Here is a 12,593-nt window from a genome sequence, read left to right as displayed (position 1 = left end):
AGCCATTTCCGAGTTACCATGTGCCTGTTTCAAAACAAGTTCTCGTGCAAAACTTTTCATATGAAAATGAGATTGATTTGTAACATGTAGGTGGAACTCACTTTCATATGAATGGTTTCATACGAAGACTCGTTTTGGAACAGAGGCAAAAGGGAACTCGGACGTTTGCCCGATGGTATACAGCAAAGAAACTTCAGCAATAAAACAGATTTAATGAAGTGTTAGCTATAGGCGCTTAGATGATCGACTCAAAATGTCTCTAAAGATTCAGCTTGCTAGTATACAGCTAGCTTTATCAGGCAGGACATTTCTGTTACCTGTTCATTGATTAACTTGAGGAAGGTTTTGATCTTCAAAGCAAGTGGCTTGGCTTCAGTAAAGCCACAGCATACCAACCATACTTCAAGCACAGGAAGACTATCCGGAAAGAGCATGGAGACCGGTCTGAGCTGAGCCTGACAATAATAAAGAATACAAAGAATAAGACTGCACGCAACAAAAGTTCTCTTATGCCTCGTCCACACTACGCCGGAGAAATTTGAAAACCCAACTTTATTTCTACGGTTAGGCCTACCGTCCACACTTATCCGTCACGAAACCGGCGCTTTTCGCAAACGCTCTTCAAATTGGAGGAATTTGAAAACGCCGGCTTTTCGTTTTCTTGTAGATGTAAAACATATTGAAAACGAAACTTTTCGGAATCGATGAGGTTACGACAATCATGATATTTCCCCTGCCCAAGTTTTCCTCAAATACAAATCCAAAAAGAGCGGTGACTGTTATGTTTTCAAATTTCTCCAGCGTAGTGTGAACGGAAAGCATTTGATGCGTTTTCAAAGTGAAAACACCGGGCCATAAAAACCATTCCCTTTACCAAGTCAATACCGTGAGAGTAGTATAGAGACTCACCCTAAAGTTGTCTGGCAGCTTAGTATTTAAACAGAAGCCACCAGACATGGTCATGAAACAACCATACATCCCACTAGCCGCCATGAACTGCCCTTCCAAGACAATATTACCCAACAACGGCATTTCAAACTCTCTGATGCTGATTTGCTTCTTGTGCACCCGTGCTGAACTGTCTTGAAATGTCTGAGGAAGCTTGGGTTGTTGTTTTAGTGGGGACAACGGCTGAAGTTTTACATCATCGTAATAATCTGCTTCTTGGAGATCACTTTCTTTTGAGATGGACAGATGCCTCTTTCTTTTAGAAAGGTGCTCTCCCTGAAATGAAACAAGCAACGAAATAAATATGTGCATGTTAAAAAAAATGCCATAAAAGTTATGATGTTCCCTGACCCTTCCACTCCTACCGTTGACAATCCTAATTTCCTTGCTGCTGTTGTTGTTGTTATTTAATTTACATTTCCTCCCGTCTTTTCTTGATATCTCAAAGCGAAAAACCAAACAAACAAACAAAACAAAAATAAAAGTACCACCACTATTCATCCCATGTAACAGCATCAATTGTTGTCAAGCCACAGGGATCACTGAATAATTAATTTACGTAAAAATCGACGGCAGTGATATACAGGCTGTATACTGGACAAAGCTTAAGTGTCTGAATCAATATCTTAGCTCGCTTTTCAACGGAACATCTTCGTACATAAATATTGAAAAACTACACTGTTTTCTGGTTACACATTAATGATTATCCTCCCATACAGCTGTGTTTCGTCGCAGATATGACATAAAAACAGTGAAGCAAATTTTAGCCTTACCGATGCTTGATTTGGCCTGTAGTGAGGTGAAAAGCCTTCTTGTGCCAGCGAGATTAGACTGGCCAAGCTGTTCCTTCGTTTGGGTGTTTCACCGTTCTAAAAGCACCATGAAGACAAGACCAAGTAGAATGAGCAATGAGTGAATGTATTAGTTAGCTTTATATAATAATCAAATGAATGCGCGCGCTCTGATTGGTCAATCAGAAATGGTTTATTGTGCCAGTAGACTCATGGAAATTTCGCCTGTCTTCTGAATTATTAGATAAAAGCAATAGACCACAAGTTTCTATGGTTTAGAGGCATGGTAAACCACTTGGGATGTTGGAAGAACACTCGCAGAATTCGTAAATAACTAGCCTGCGGCTCGTGATTTACGAATTCTTCTCGTGTTCTTCCAACATCCCGATTGGTTTATCAGCCTATAAACCATAAAAGCTTGTGGTCTATTGCTGAAATAAACAGTCACACTAGGTTGACCTTCAAATTACCTAAGATCAAGCTAATCCAGCTGGGGCCTGTTTCTCGAAGGTCCCGAAAAGTTTTCGCACCCGGAAAGCCGTAACAAAATCTCAAATCTTGTAATTACAGAGATTTTTTATTCACATATTCTCAATATAAATTAATAATAAACAGAGGTTCCATTCCGTACAAGAAGGTTCAGGCGTATACACCTCTCTGTCTTTAAATTCCTGGGTTTTCAGCGTTAGACGTTGCTGCCGTAAGCAAAGCACTAGTACAGAGTTAAGCGTTCTACTATCCTAAATGCACACGATCTAGAAGGATCTTACTTATATTTACCCCACCTAATCCTAGGACCAAAAAACGTTTTGAGACCTGGATGGATAAAAACATACCTTCTGGTCATCTGTCTTGGCGTATCTTCTTGCAGTGTAATGTGAAAGGACAAACTTCTCCACGCATTTCAGTGATATCCTGATGTTGGAGAGATGTTCGCCGAAAGTAGACAGGATCCCAGGCCCCACGCAGTCGACATTCTCAAAACAGGTCCAGCTTCCTGATCTGATCGTACCAAACAGGTAACGGACCAACATGGCGGATGTCAACTGTTCTGAGCAGTTGAACACGACCAAATGCCGTCCAAGAGTCTGAAAAACAAACAAACAACATTTCAGGTGACATGCATGGACGCTTTGATTAAAATTAGGCCGCGTCCACAATACGCCGGAGGAATTTGAAAACGGAGGTTTCAATATGAAAACGCGTCAAATGTTTTCCGTCCACACTGCGCAGAGCAATTTGAAAACGAAACAATCAGCGTTCATTTGTGTTTGGTTAAAACTCAAGCAGGGAAATCACATGATCATCGTAACGTCATCGTTGTCAGAAAGCTCCATTTTCAAAGCCGGCGTTTTCAAATTCCTCCCGATTGAAATACGTTTTCGAAAAGCTCCGTTTTCATGACGGATTAATGTGGACGGAAGGCCTAACAAAATAAAGCTGCGATTTAAAATTCCCCCAGCGCAGTGTGGACGGGGCCTTCATGGGAGAGCGGAGATGGCGCACGTGCCTCAAACTGATCAGTATGGTCCAGGTTCGTGTCCTGAACCTGTAGTCATACGAAGGTTGTGTTTGTTGTTGGTTCTCGCTATTTCAACATAGTTACGACAGACTTCACCCCCTGTAGGTTCACAGGGATTTATTCCTCTACAGCGTCAACTAATCTTTTAGACATTTCTCACTTGACGCTAATTATACGATGATGCATTTCGAAAATAACGTAGATAAAGGGCGTGCAATGATTGCCCAAAAAAGCCATGTTGTAATACTTAGATCACTAAAAAACTTCATACAACTTGTTGTTGCTGTTTGTTGTTGCTTTTTGTTGTTGTTGTTGTTTCTTATTTAAGTAGGCGTACTTATATACCCTTTTTGATTCACTACTCACCGCTGTGGAACTCACAGCATCGACAAATCAATCTATTAATCTATTAATCATTAATCTATTAATCATGTTTCTGTAACAATAACACAGAACATGTCTTCTGTACATGCACGTTAAGAAACCATAAAAGGAAACACCATGGTCTACCTTAGCCAAGTCTTTGATTGTCTCTGTTTTCCCAATACCATCAGGTCCCACAGGAACCCCACACTGGTAAGACCTCAGTGCCATGGTCAGAGTCAGAGAGCACCTCTGGGTTAAGGGTGTCACAACAAGACGAGGCGTGGGGCCAAGGTACTCATACCCGTATACGAAACTGGTACCAAGCTGGTGTACACTGCAGAGGCCCATATCATACAAGTGTTTAATGGGGATTACAGAAGGGCCAGGTGGGACCTCGCCTTCTCCTTGATAGTCAGATGTTATAACCTTCTTCATTTCCATGTGGTGTTGAAGCTGGCTTTTCCACTCAAAGCTGTTCACATCTGAGATTCCATTGGTGATGAATTCTGCATACGATATATCAAAAATGTGAGAAGCAAAATTCAGTAGATTTTCTCAGCTCTAATTCCCACCTCAATGTGTACACAGTAATCCCAGAGTTCCCATTATAATTAACGCACAGGTGTGCGTCTTATACTGTGCACACAAAGAAATGGACGCACAGTTCCGACTAGTTACGAAACTGGGTCCGGAGGGCTCTACCTAAAAATCTCTGCTTTCACCATGGCGTATCTTTTGAACCGCCACTTTGTCATTCGTTGGGTCATGTCTACACAAAAGAGTTCGTTCGATAATTTGTTGTTCAGCCTTCAAACCCTGAAAAAAGGAAACGAAGAAAACTGAAAGTGATATGGAGCGGGTGATGATATCCAGGTGAAGAAACGCAAATTTTGTCCTAAATGGCTGGAGGTGTTTCACTGGTTAAAATATGATTCGACTGAAAAACGAATGAAGTGCAACGTTTGTCTCGATCGATGCGTATCTATGGCTTTAAACCTAAACCGTCGCAAAATGTTGTGTATGGAGCAAACAGTTTCCAGTGCTCAAGTCTAATACAACATTTTAGAATAGGCAAAGGACCCCCGAAAAAGCCAAAAAAAAAAAAAAAAAAAACAGCAACAACAACAACTCCTTAAAACTGTACCCTTAACTATCAAAACTAGTGGGAACTCTGAATCCAAGAAAAAGTTTGGCTAAAAGAGAATCCGGGTAACTAAGGGATCCCACAGACTAGACTTAAGTTGTCGATAGCAAATCGTTGTCGACAACTAAATGTGAAGTTAGTAGAGGCCCTAGCTATCAATCACCTCAACCATTTCAGAACATACAGTATATCTTGGAAAAAAAAAAAAAAAAACGTCACGCTTTTCCCTCCAACTACGTTTTCGAGATTCTGCTCCGAGTTGAATTTCAATACCTTAGCGCACAATTTTTTTCATTTAGATTTTTGATAAAAGACGTCACGTTGATAGAGGTAAATTAACTGACACAGCGAATGTATGCAGTTCTCTGCCATTCCGATGGCCAGTCAAAATTAATTAATACTACAGCATAATCCTACACTAACCCGTGATAGTATCTCTTTGATGAATTGCCAGACCAACTAGGGCACATAACTGTAACTCAACACGGCCATGGGCTGCACTGGAGTCTTTGTGTTCCAGGTTCTTCCTGATAGCCAGTGACAAGTCTTCCACATAAGCTCCGAGAGATTTACTATGAAAGACAATGAAGTATTTAACGTTAGTGAGAGGGCTACTCTGAGACGCAGACGGGACACCTGGGCAGGGACAGAAGGATTGTGGAGGAGTTTTTGCAGTGGCCTATGCTCCAAAATGGAATAGACAGGCTTTATTAATCAGATCAGAGAGGCAGTGTTATGGAGGCACAACGACAAGGTCGAAAGCCGAAAATTTGCCCATCCTCTCACCCAAAGACTTAATAATAATAATAATAATGATAATAATATTTATACTGTGCACTTTCTTCTACTGTATACTTATTGTCTACATTTTAAATTAAAACTAGCCTTTTGCGTGAATTGCATACCCGTGATCTGATACCATGATAATTACTATTTATCCTCTCCATGTATAGCATGCTTAATGTTAACTTGCAAATTGACTGTGGGAGTGAATGGGTGAAAAAAATCGCTTTCATTAACGTTTCTACAATGCGCAGTAGGGAGCAGATTAATAAAGTCAAACATCCGTAAGAGTCGACATTGATTGCTCAGTGACAACAGGCGTACCTTAGATCTGACAGTTCTCGTAAACTTCCATTTTGTAAAGCCTCACTCATGTCCTTGGTCCACACAACAGATTCGGCCGTCACTACACACTGACTGGGAAACTTAAGCATAATGTTAGGACTTGTATCTGTTGAACCGTTCTCATCCCGATGAAGAACAACCTGTGGTCCTGCATAAGAAGGGAAAAAAGAACATGGAATCATTGTGTGACACAAGAAAATTCGAAGGACGATAAAACTCCATGGCAATTAATTTTTTTTTGCTAAAAACCGTGAAGTGTCCCCGTCGTAGATCTGAACACGGGCAGTTCATAACCATAACTGCTCATAACTGTTAGTTGTTGATACCAAACAAAACAGGGATTGCCATTCGCCCTGTGTCCAATTTACCACAACCAAACTGAAACAGGATTTGTTCCTCCCATGGCAGTTTTTGATGACAGTCAAAGATTGTCATTACTGTAACACAATGCCACTCACAAAAAAACACTGAGAGCTTAACCTTCTCAAGATACGGATGATTTTCGCTAATTAAACAACAAAATTATAAAACTAGGTTCTCACCAAGAGTGGTCATAAGTTCCAATAGTTTACTAGGACGCTCTCTCCCATGAAGCCTTCTTTCCACACATTCAGCGAGACACTGCACTAGAGTATTCCTCATTTTCTCTTCTAACGTGACGAGCCAGTTTTGTGGTCGAGGTGATGCAGGGATCACAGACAATAGAGGAACTACTTCTTCTAACAAGCCCTCAATGGCAGTCACTTGTAGAAGATGGGCTGGAGGAGAAAAGGCATTGTAAATTGACATTGTTTAAAGCATGGGAGTCCAATAGGTACAGTACTAAAGGGCTCGATTTCGACTAGAGGTGAATCCTAAGCCCTAGTACGCAAACGTTGGTGGCTCTCCCTGTGTAGACTCCTTGATGTAATATGGCCTCCTTCGCTTGCAGTTGGCTGAATCAGTGATCACTTTGATATTTGTTACTACACTCTAATCTTCGTATTCATATGCCACAGACCTTTGCATTCCTTGATGAATTTGAAGTATGAGCAGTACAAAGGAGCCATAAAAATGTAAGACAAATATCTTTAACAACTTGTACCACATTGCACAAATATGCAATGATAACAACACTTGAAGCCTAACACAATGCCAATATGTTTACCATTGAGTGCTGTATCCAGTGAAGAAGCCAACCTCAAATTACCATCCTTTGGTAAGGCAAACTGAAGGTTCTTTATCCCAGGAAAGCACTTTCTAACAAAGGGCAGCAAATCTTTGGGATTACGAGACCAAGCAAGCAGACTGAGGAGATCATTGTCGCTGAGAAAGAAGAGACGTGGAAACGCCACACGGGCCTTCTCAATGTATTTTTCAACCGTTCTGATCAACTCCTCCTGCAACCAAACAGAAAATGTAAATTATTACACTACTGTACGCTTATCAAGTACATGTACACGACTGTCATAAGAGTGAACGGCTGAGTGGGCAAAACGAAGTATTTCCAGCCTTAAGCGTAATGCTATTTGTATTAGCTTTGATTTTGCAATAAAGGTCAGGCAGCGGCAGTCAGCTTCACATGGCAACCAGTCAGAGTGGTGTGTGAGAATTACTGATAAGTGCACAAACCATGATTTACCTCCTTTCTAATCAACTCCAACAACCGTTCCCTGAGGGAGACACCTTGTAGATCACGCCAACCTCTCTCTCCTCTTTTCTTTAATGGCAGCACAGACAGGACTTTGGGATCCCTGAGAATCACTTGAACAAATTCCTAAGTGACAACCAGAAAAGAAAAACTAGCTTACATGTAACTTCACAAGGAATTATATACCATGAAAAAACGAACTTTGTTCTTAATCTAATGGTATTATTGTATTGGCAATCGAACGAACACGACGAACGAACACGAACAAAACGTAAGCTTTGATTTTAAATTTATCCAACATTTCAACTCATTGTTTCGCTCATTTTTCAGTCTTCAAATAGTTTCTGACCGGACATTATCATTTATCAACTTGACATTTTTATTCAGACTAAGACCAAAACCCCAACTCCATTTTCACTTTCCCATGGGAATAGTGTACCCGCCCCAAGCAACTGGACCTGGGTTTTTCCTGTCCTGGTACAGGTCCTGGTAGAATCAGTTGTAGTACATGAACCTGGCACCCTCTTTGTTAAGCCCTTTACTTCAGATCCAGATTAAAAATACTGTACAGACATGTTAGCTATCTGTTATATTGTGGATTAACTTACCCTGTATTTTTCATCAACATCAGTGAACCTTTGAGTGCTGTCCCCCAAGGACGTCCTTAATTCTGGCTCAGCAAAAACGTTACTGAGATAGAGCCACTAAAATGGTAAACAAAGATAAAAACAACATTTACGTTTAACTTTGCAATTGATTGAAAGTTTAACGGTATGTAGTTCTTTGTTTCACCAATACTTTATAATCTTTTCACAGCATTCAACATTGATTTTATCCATAACTAATAAATATTGCTACACAATACGCCTTTGCTATTATAAGATCTCCATGCTTTACCATCTTTTCACTGCATTCAACATTGATTTTCATCCATAACTAAAACATAGTGTTACACAACACGCCTTTGCTACTACAAGATCTCCATGCTTTACATCTTTTCACTGCATTCAACATAGATTTTTATCCATAACTAATAAATACTGTTACACAGCACGCCTTTGCTACTATAAGATGTCTGTCGACCATCACTAGAACTGAACTCTTTGCCAATACCTTTTTCTGGCAGTCTGCCCAGATGTCAGTGATGTTTTCTACTTCCTGTAAATTAGTTATCCAAGTCTCCACCAATGGTCTCAAATCTGCTACATGAGGTGACGCCAACATGACGTTCAAGGTGACCAGATTGTCCTGAAAAATAACATTACTTTGGGGATCAGTGATGGCACAGTGGTGAGAGTGGTCGCCTCCCACCAATGTGGCCGAGTTCGATTCCGACTCGGTATCATACGTGGGTTGAGTTTGTTCTTGGTTCTCCCCTTGTACAGACAGTTTTTCTCCGGGTTCTCTGGTTTTCCTTCCTCCGGATAAACCAACACTTCAAATTCCAAATCGACCAGCTAAGCTGATGTTGCTTCCTCTCTAAATATTGTCATTTGTTTAATATATTTAGTTAACTTGATTATCTTCTTGATTTGATATCCAGGATCAGAATGTTTAAAGCATGACCAAGCCAATCAGCATTAGCATGAATTTTGAATACGGTTTACATGTTTATGCATAACTTTTCAGAAAGGTTATCTGCTTATGTTCAATTTCTGTCTTCCATTTTTGACGTTGACTTTTAAGCTCCACAAAACATTTGAAATGAAATGCACTCAAAAAACATACAAAAGAAATGAGAGCCTTGAATATGTTTTAATCCCACAACAGTACCTATTGGTTGATAGCTTAGAACAACAAACACAGGATAACTTTTCACATGCAGTTACTGCAGACATACAAGCAACTGCGAGTGCAAGTGTGAGTGTGTTTCCAGTTTTGTTTTGGGGCATGTTAATGAGCATATTAATTAGGGAAAACAGCATCCCCTTGTTAAATTACCCAACCATACTCCAGCCTAGATAGATCTGTAAATATTTAATGGAGCAAAAGGTGGATTAAATGACCTACTCACTGAACAAAACCTAAGAAATTAAACCTTTTTATACCACGGAGCACAAATTAGAGGATACCCTAGAAAACACAAAATGAGGATGATGTTTTAGTTCGTATTGATCAAAAAACAGTCACTGGATCAATAAACAATAACCTCCATTTGGGGCGAAAATATGCTCGGACATTTGTCCGCAGACATTATCTGTTCCGAGAAGCGAACAGTTTTCCGAGCGCGCAGCACAAGGAAAACTGTGAACTTTGAGAAACAGATAACCTCCAAGGAGAAATATCTGAGCTTATTTTTGCCCCAATGGAGGCTATTGTGTTTATTATCCTTCAAACACTTTTTACATCATGCACGGTTTTGAAAATTGGGGAATGTATTACTCGTACATTCCCAAGTTTTAGCTGGCGCATATTCAGTCGTGTGATGCATTTGAACCAATCGTGTGCGAACGAAAATATTTAATTGATTATAATCAGGAGTATTTTCTGGAGTGTTTAATTACAATGCACAATTTAAGTAATTTGTACCTCAATGATGCACTTCAGTTCACCCACACCGATGAGAATGAACATGTCAGGTACCGAGGCTGGAGTCTTTGGTTTTGCCTTCAGATTTGCCTTCTGTTCAATTGTAACACAAAATACTAAATGTTACACAAAGGGTAAAGAAATCGTGTGATAAATGAACTTAATACTTTACAGCAAGTTGAACAGGAGGAAAACAACATTATTTAAAAACGGTCAAGTAGTATGTACGATGTGCTCCTTTGTCAATGGTAAGGCTTCTTCTTTAATTAATAGTGGTTCAGATACTGCTGTCCAAGGGCATTGCAACCCTGGGCATTCTGGGCATAAATAAGCCTTCACCCTCGCGTCCCAAACTAGAATGGGTCAAAAAGAACTCCTGGAGTCATAGTAGGATTACACTGTACCTAAGTGTGATCTTATTATCTAGTAACCAAGAGTTGGTTTTGAAAGCAAGATCACAAATGATCATGAATTGTGGTGGACAGAGGTCCTTTTACCAGTGTGTTACAAACTTTAAGCTACGATAAATGTTTTCTACAAAACACTTGAGTAAGAACACTGACACTACCAGAAACATGAAATAACTTAAGCTGTGCCAGATCACATTAAACTACCTCAGCCCCTGCCTGTCTGTTTTTCCCTTTTCCTTTTGCACTTTTTATCCTCTCACCACCCAGTCTTGGTCTCATCAGTGGAATGTGTTTGGCAAGCTTGAAGTCTTTCTCCTGCCATGCCCAAGCCAGGCGGTTAAGCTCAAGTTCCAAGGCATATTCAGCTGCAGCCCCAGCACAGATGGATGCTATCAGATCCTTGTACCGACCAAGATTGAATGAGAGAAGATCTGCAACTGTGAATTCCCAGGAAGGGTCGTAGTCTTGGCCCATCCCTATAAACAGAGCCCTCCAGTGCCGTGGCTGTTGAAAGACAATTTGCAGCAGAAAAAGTGAGTGTTCAATTGTTTGATTGCCTTACAACAGATAATATGAAAGGAATTTAAGAAGTCCTATCAAAGTAAATTGGTCAAAAGGAAAGAAATAGAAAACACAAATAAATAAATCTATTCCCCTGATTAAAGCAGGTTGCTGACACAAGGACTTCCTGATGTGGACTTATTAACAAATCGGTTACTGGCAGCAACAGGGACTTACACCTCTGAGCCAAGTTACAACCCTGCTGCTCTAACAACTAATAGGGAACACTACCTCTTTAACTGACGTTACCTGTACACACTGCAGCTTCAAATTTCATACCAAGCTACACTGTCATAAAGTCTAGCAACAACATACAGTACATAGACTTTACCTTAAGAGCGTCACTGGAGAGTTGGAGTAGGAACGGTAAGTCTTGTGAAAACTCTTCCAGTTGAGACAGCCAGGAATGCAGCACTTCATCATTTTCAGGAATATGATGTCTGAGTTTGTTTCCAACATTGTTCCATTCTGTAAGTTTGTCCATTGCTTTCTTGACATTCATCTGTACATTATAAAAACACAATATCCTAAAATATCATAAAGAGTGAGCCTTAGAAGGGTAAAAATGCCAGCCTACATACAAGTACCACCAGGATAATACACTGGCCAGGCGATGCCATTCGCAATAATAGCACAACCTACATGTACATGTAATTGACTTTAAATTTTGTTTAATTCTAAATGCACAGGTCTATCCCTTGATCTCAGGGAGGCCAAACTTTCATAAGACATACATGTACTACCCAAACTGTTGCTGTGTTGTTGCCGCATGTTTGCTTTACAACAGGCTATTAAAATCTCCCGAGAACTTCAAGTAGTTGTACTTACAGTTTTTTAAAGCTCTTGCAAGAGCTCTCGCAAGACAAGTGTCTCATCTTGCGATTCAAGAGTGTCGTCTCTCGATACAAGACTTTTGTCTCTCGATACAAGAGTCTCATCTCCCAAGACAAGATTCTCATCTCAAGAGAAGGTGGTAACTTACTTTTGAGCAGCACTGAACCAGTCCTATTCATGAATATGCCATGTATGTTAGAATTTGAATTCAAAACTTACATACCTTTTTAAAGACTGTCTGCAGCCACTCCCGAATAGTATGTGATGACACATCGCAATACTTCCACAGCTCTTGCCTCTTGTCGATGGCTCGAAGGATGTCAGTGACATGTTGCAAGTCATACTGGTTCCCCAGTATGATAGCCTGGCATTCACTGAGCTCTGACAGCTTGGAGCGAATGTTGATAAATTTCTCCCTAAGCTGTCAAGATAAGACCAGGGTACCAGATATTTTAAAGGTTTTCTCATAGCAAATGATGATGATGGTTAAAATTACAATCATGTTGTCTTCTTGGTGTTGTGTTTGGTCATTTTCTGGCTACAAGGTATACAAGCATGCCACAGCCCAGGTTGAAATCCTTGTGATGATGTGATGGGTGATGGGTAACTAATCTTTTAGTCTGAAGTTTTGAAAACGCTTCTGACTAGAAATTACCATTTATCAAGCTGACATTTTCATTCAGATTCACAAGACTATTGCAGACTACTTTTTTTTTTTTGGATGATCTCA

The 12,593-nt window shown here is 40.2% G+C and overlaps 1 protein-coding gene across 2 annotated transcripts in view; it reads right to left on the bottom strand.

Annotated features, from left to right (window-relative positions):
- LOC145488026 (dynein heavy chain domain-containing protein 1-like) overlaps window positions 1–12,593 on the bottom strand; it is a 54,841-nt gene that overhangs the window by 33,642 nt on the left and 8,606 nt on the right. For both annotated transcript variants that reach the window (XM_081466787.1, XM_081466788.1), the window contains exons 9-24: window positions 12,087–12,284; window positions 11,361–11,531; window positions 10,673–10,972; window positions 10,059–10,151; window positions 8,643–8,777; window positions 8,138–8,233; window positions 7,521–7,655; window positions 7,047–7,278; window positions 6,442–6,657; window positions 5,879–6,047; window positions 5,195–5,343; window positions 3,772–4,133; window positions 2,576–2,827; window positions 1,722–1,817; window positions 910–1,224; window positions 318–455 (exon numbers count right to left, since the gene is read on the bottom strand). In XM_081466787.1, the coding sequence (XP_081322913.1) occupies window positions 318–455; window positions 910–1,224; window positions 1,722–1,817; window positions 2,576–2,827; window positions 3,772–4,133; window positions 5,195–5,343; window positions 5,879–6,047; window positions 6,442–6,657; window positions 7,047–7,278; window positions 7,521–7,655; window positions 8,138–8,233; window positions 8,643–8,777; window positions 10,059–10,151; window positions 10,673–10,972; window positions 11,361–11,531; window positions 12,087–12,284 (3,057 nt within the window). The remainder of the gene's footprint in view (window positions 1–317; window positions 456–909; window positions 1,225–1,721; window positions 1,818–2,575; window positions 2,828–3,771; window positions 4,134–5,194; window positions 5,344–5,878; window positions 6,048–6,441; window positions 6,658–7,046; window positions 7,279–7,520; window positions 7,656–8,137; window positions 8,234–8,642; window positions 8,778–10,058; window positions 10,152–10,672; window positions 10,973–11,360; window positions 11,532–12,086; window positions 12,285–12,593) is intronic.

This window comes from Orbicella franksi, chromosome 5 (assembly GCF_964199315.1).
Source record: "Orbicella franksi chromosome 5, jaOrbFran1.1, whole genome shotgun sequence".
Classification (NCBI taxonomy): Eukaryota; Metazoa; Cnidaria; class Anthozoa; order Scleractinia; family Merulinidae; genus Orbicella; species Orbicella franksi.
The sequence above is the reverse complement of the archived record's forward strand: the minus strand, read 5'-3'. Positions and strand labels throughout refer to the sequence as shown.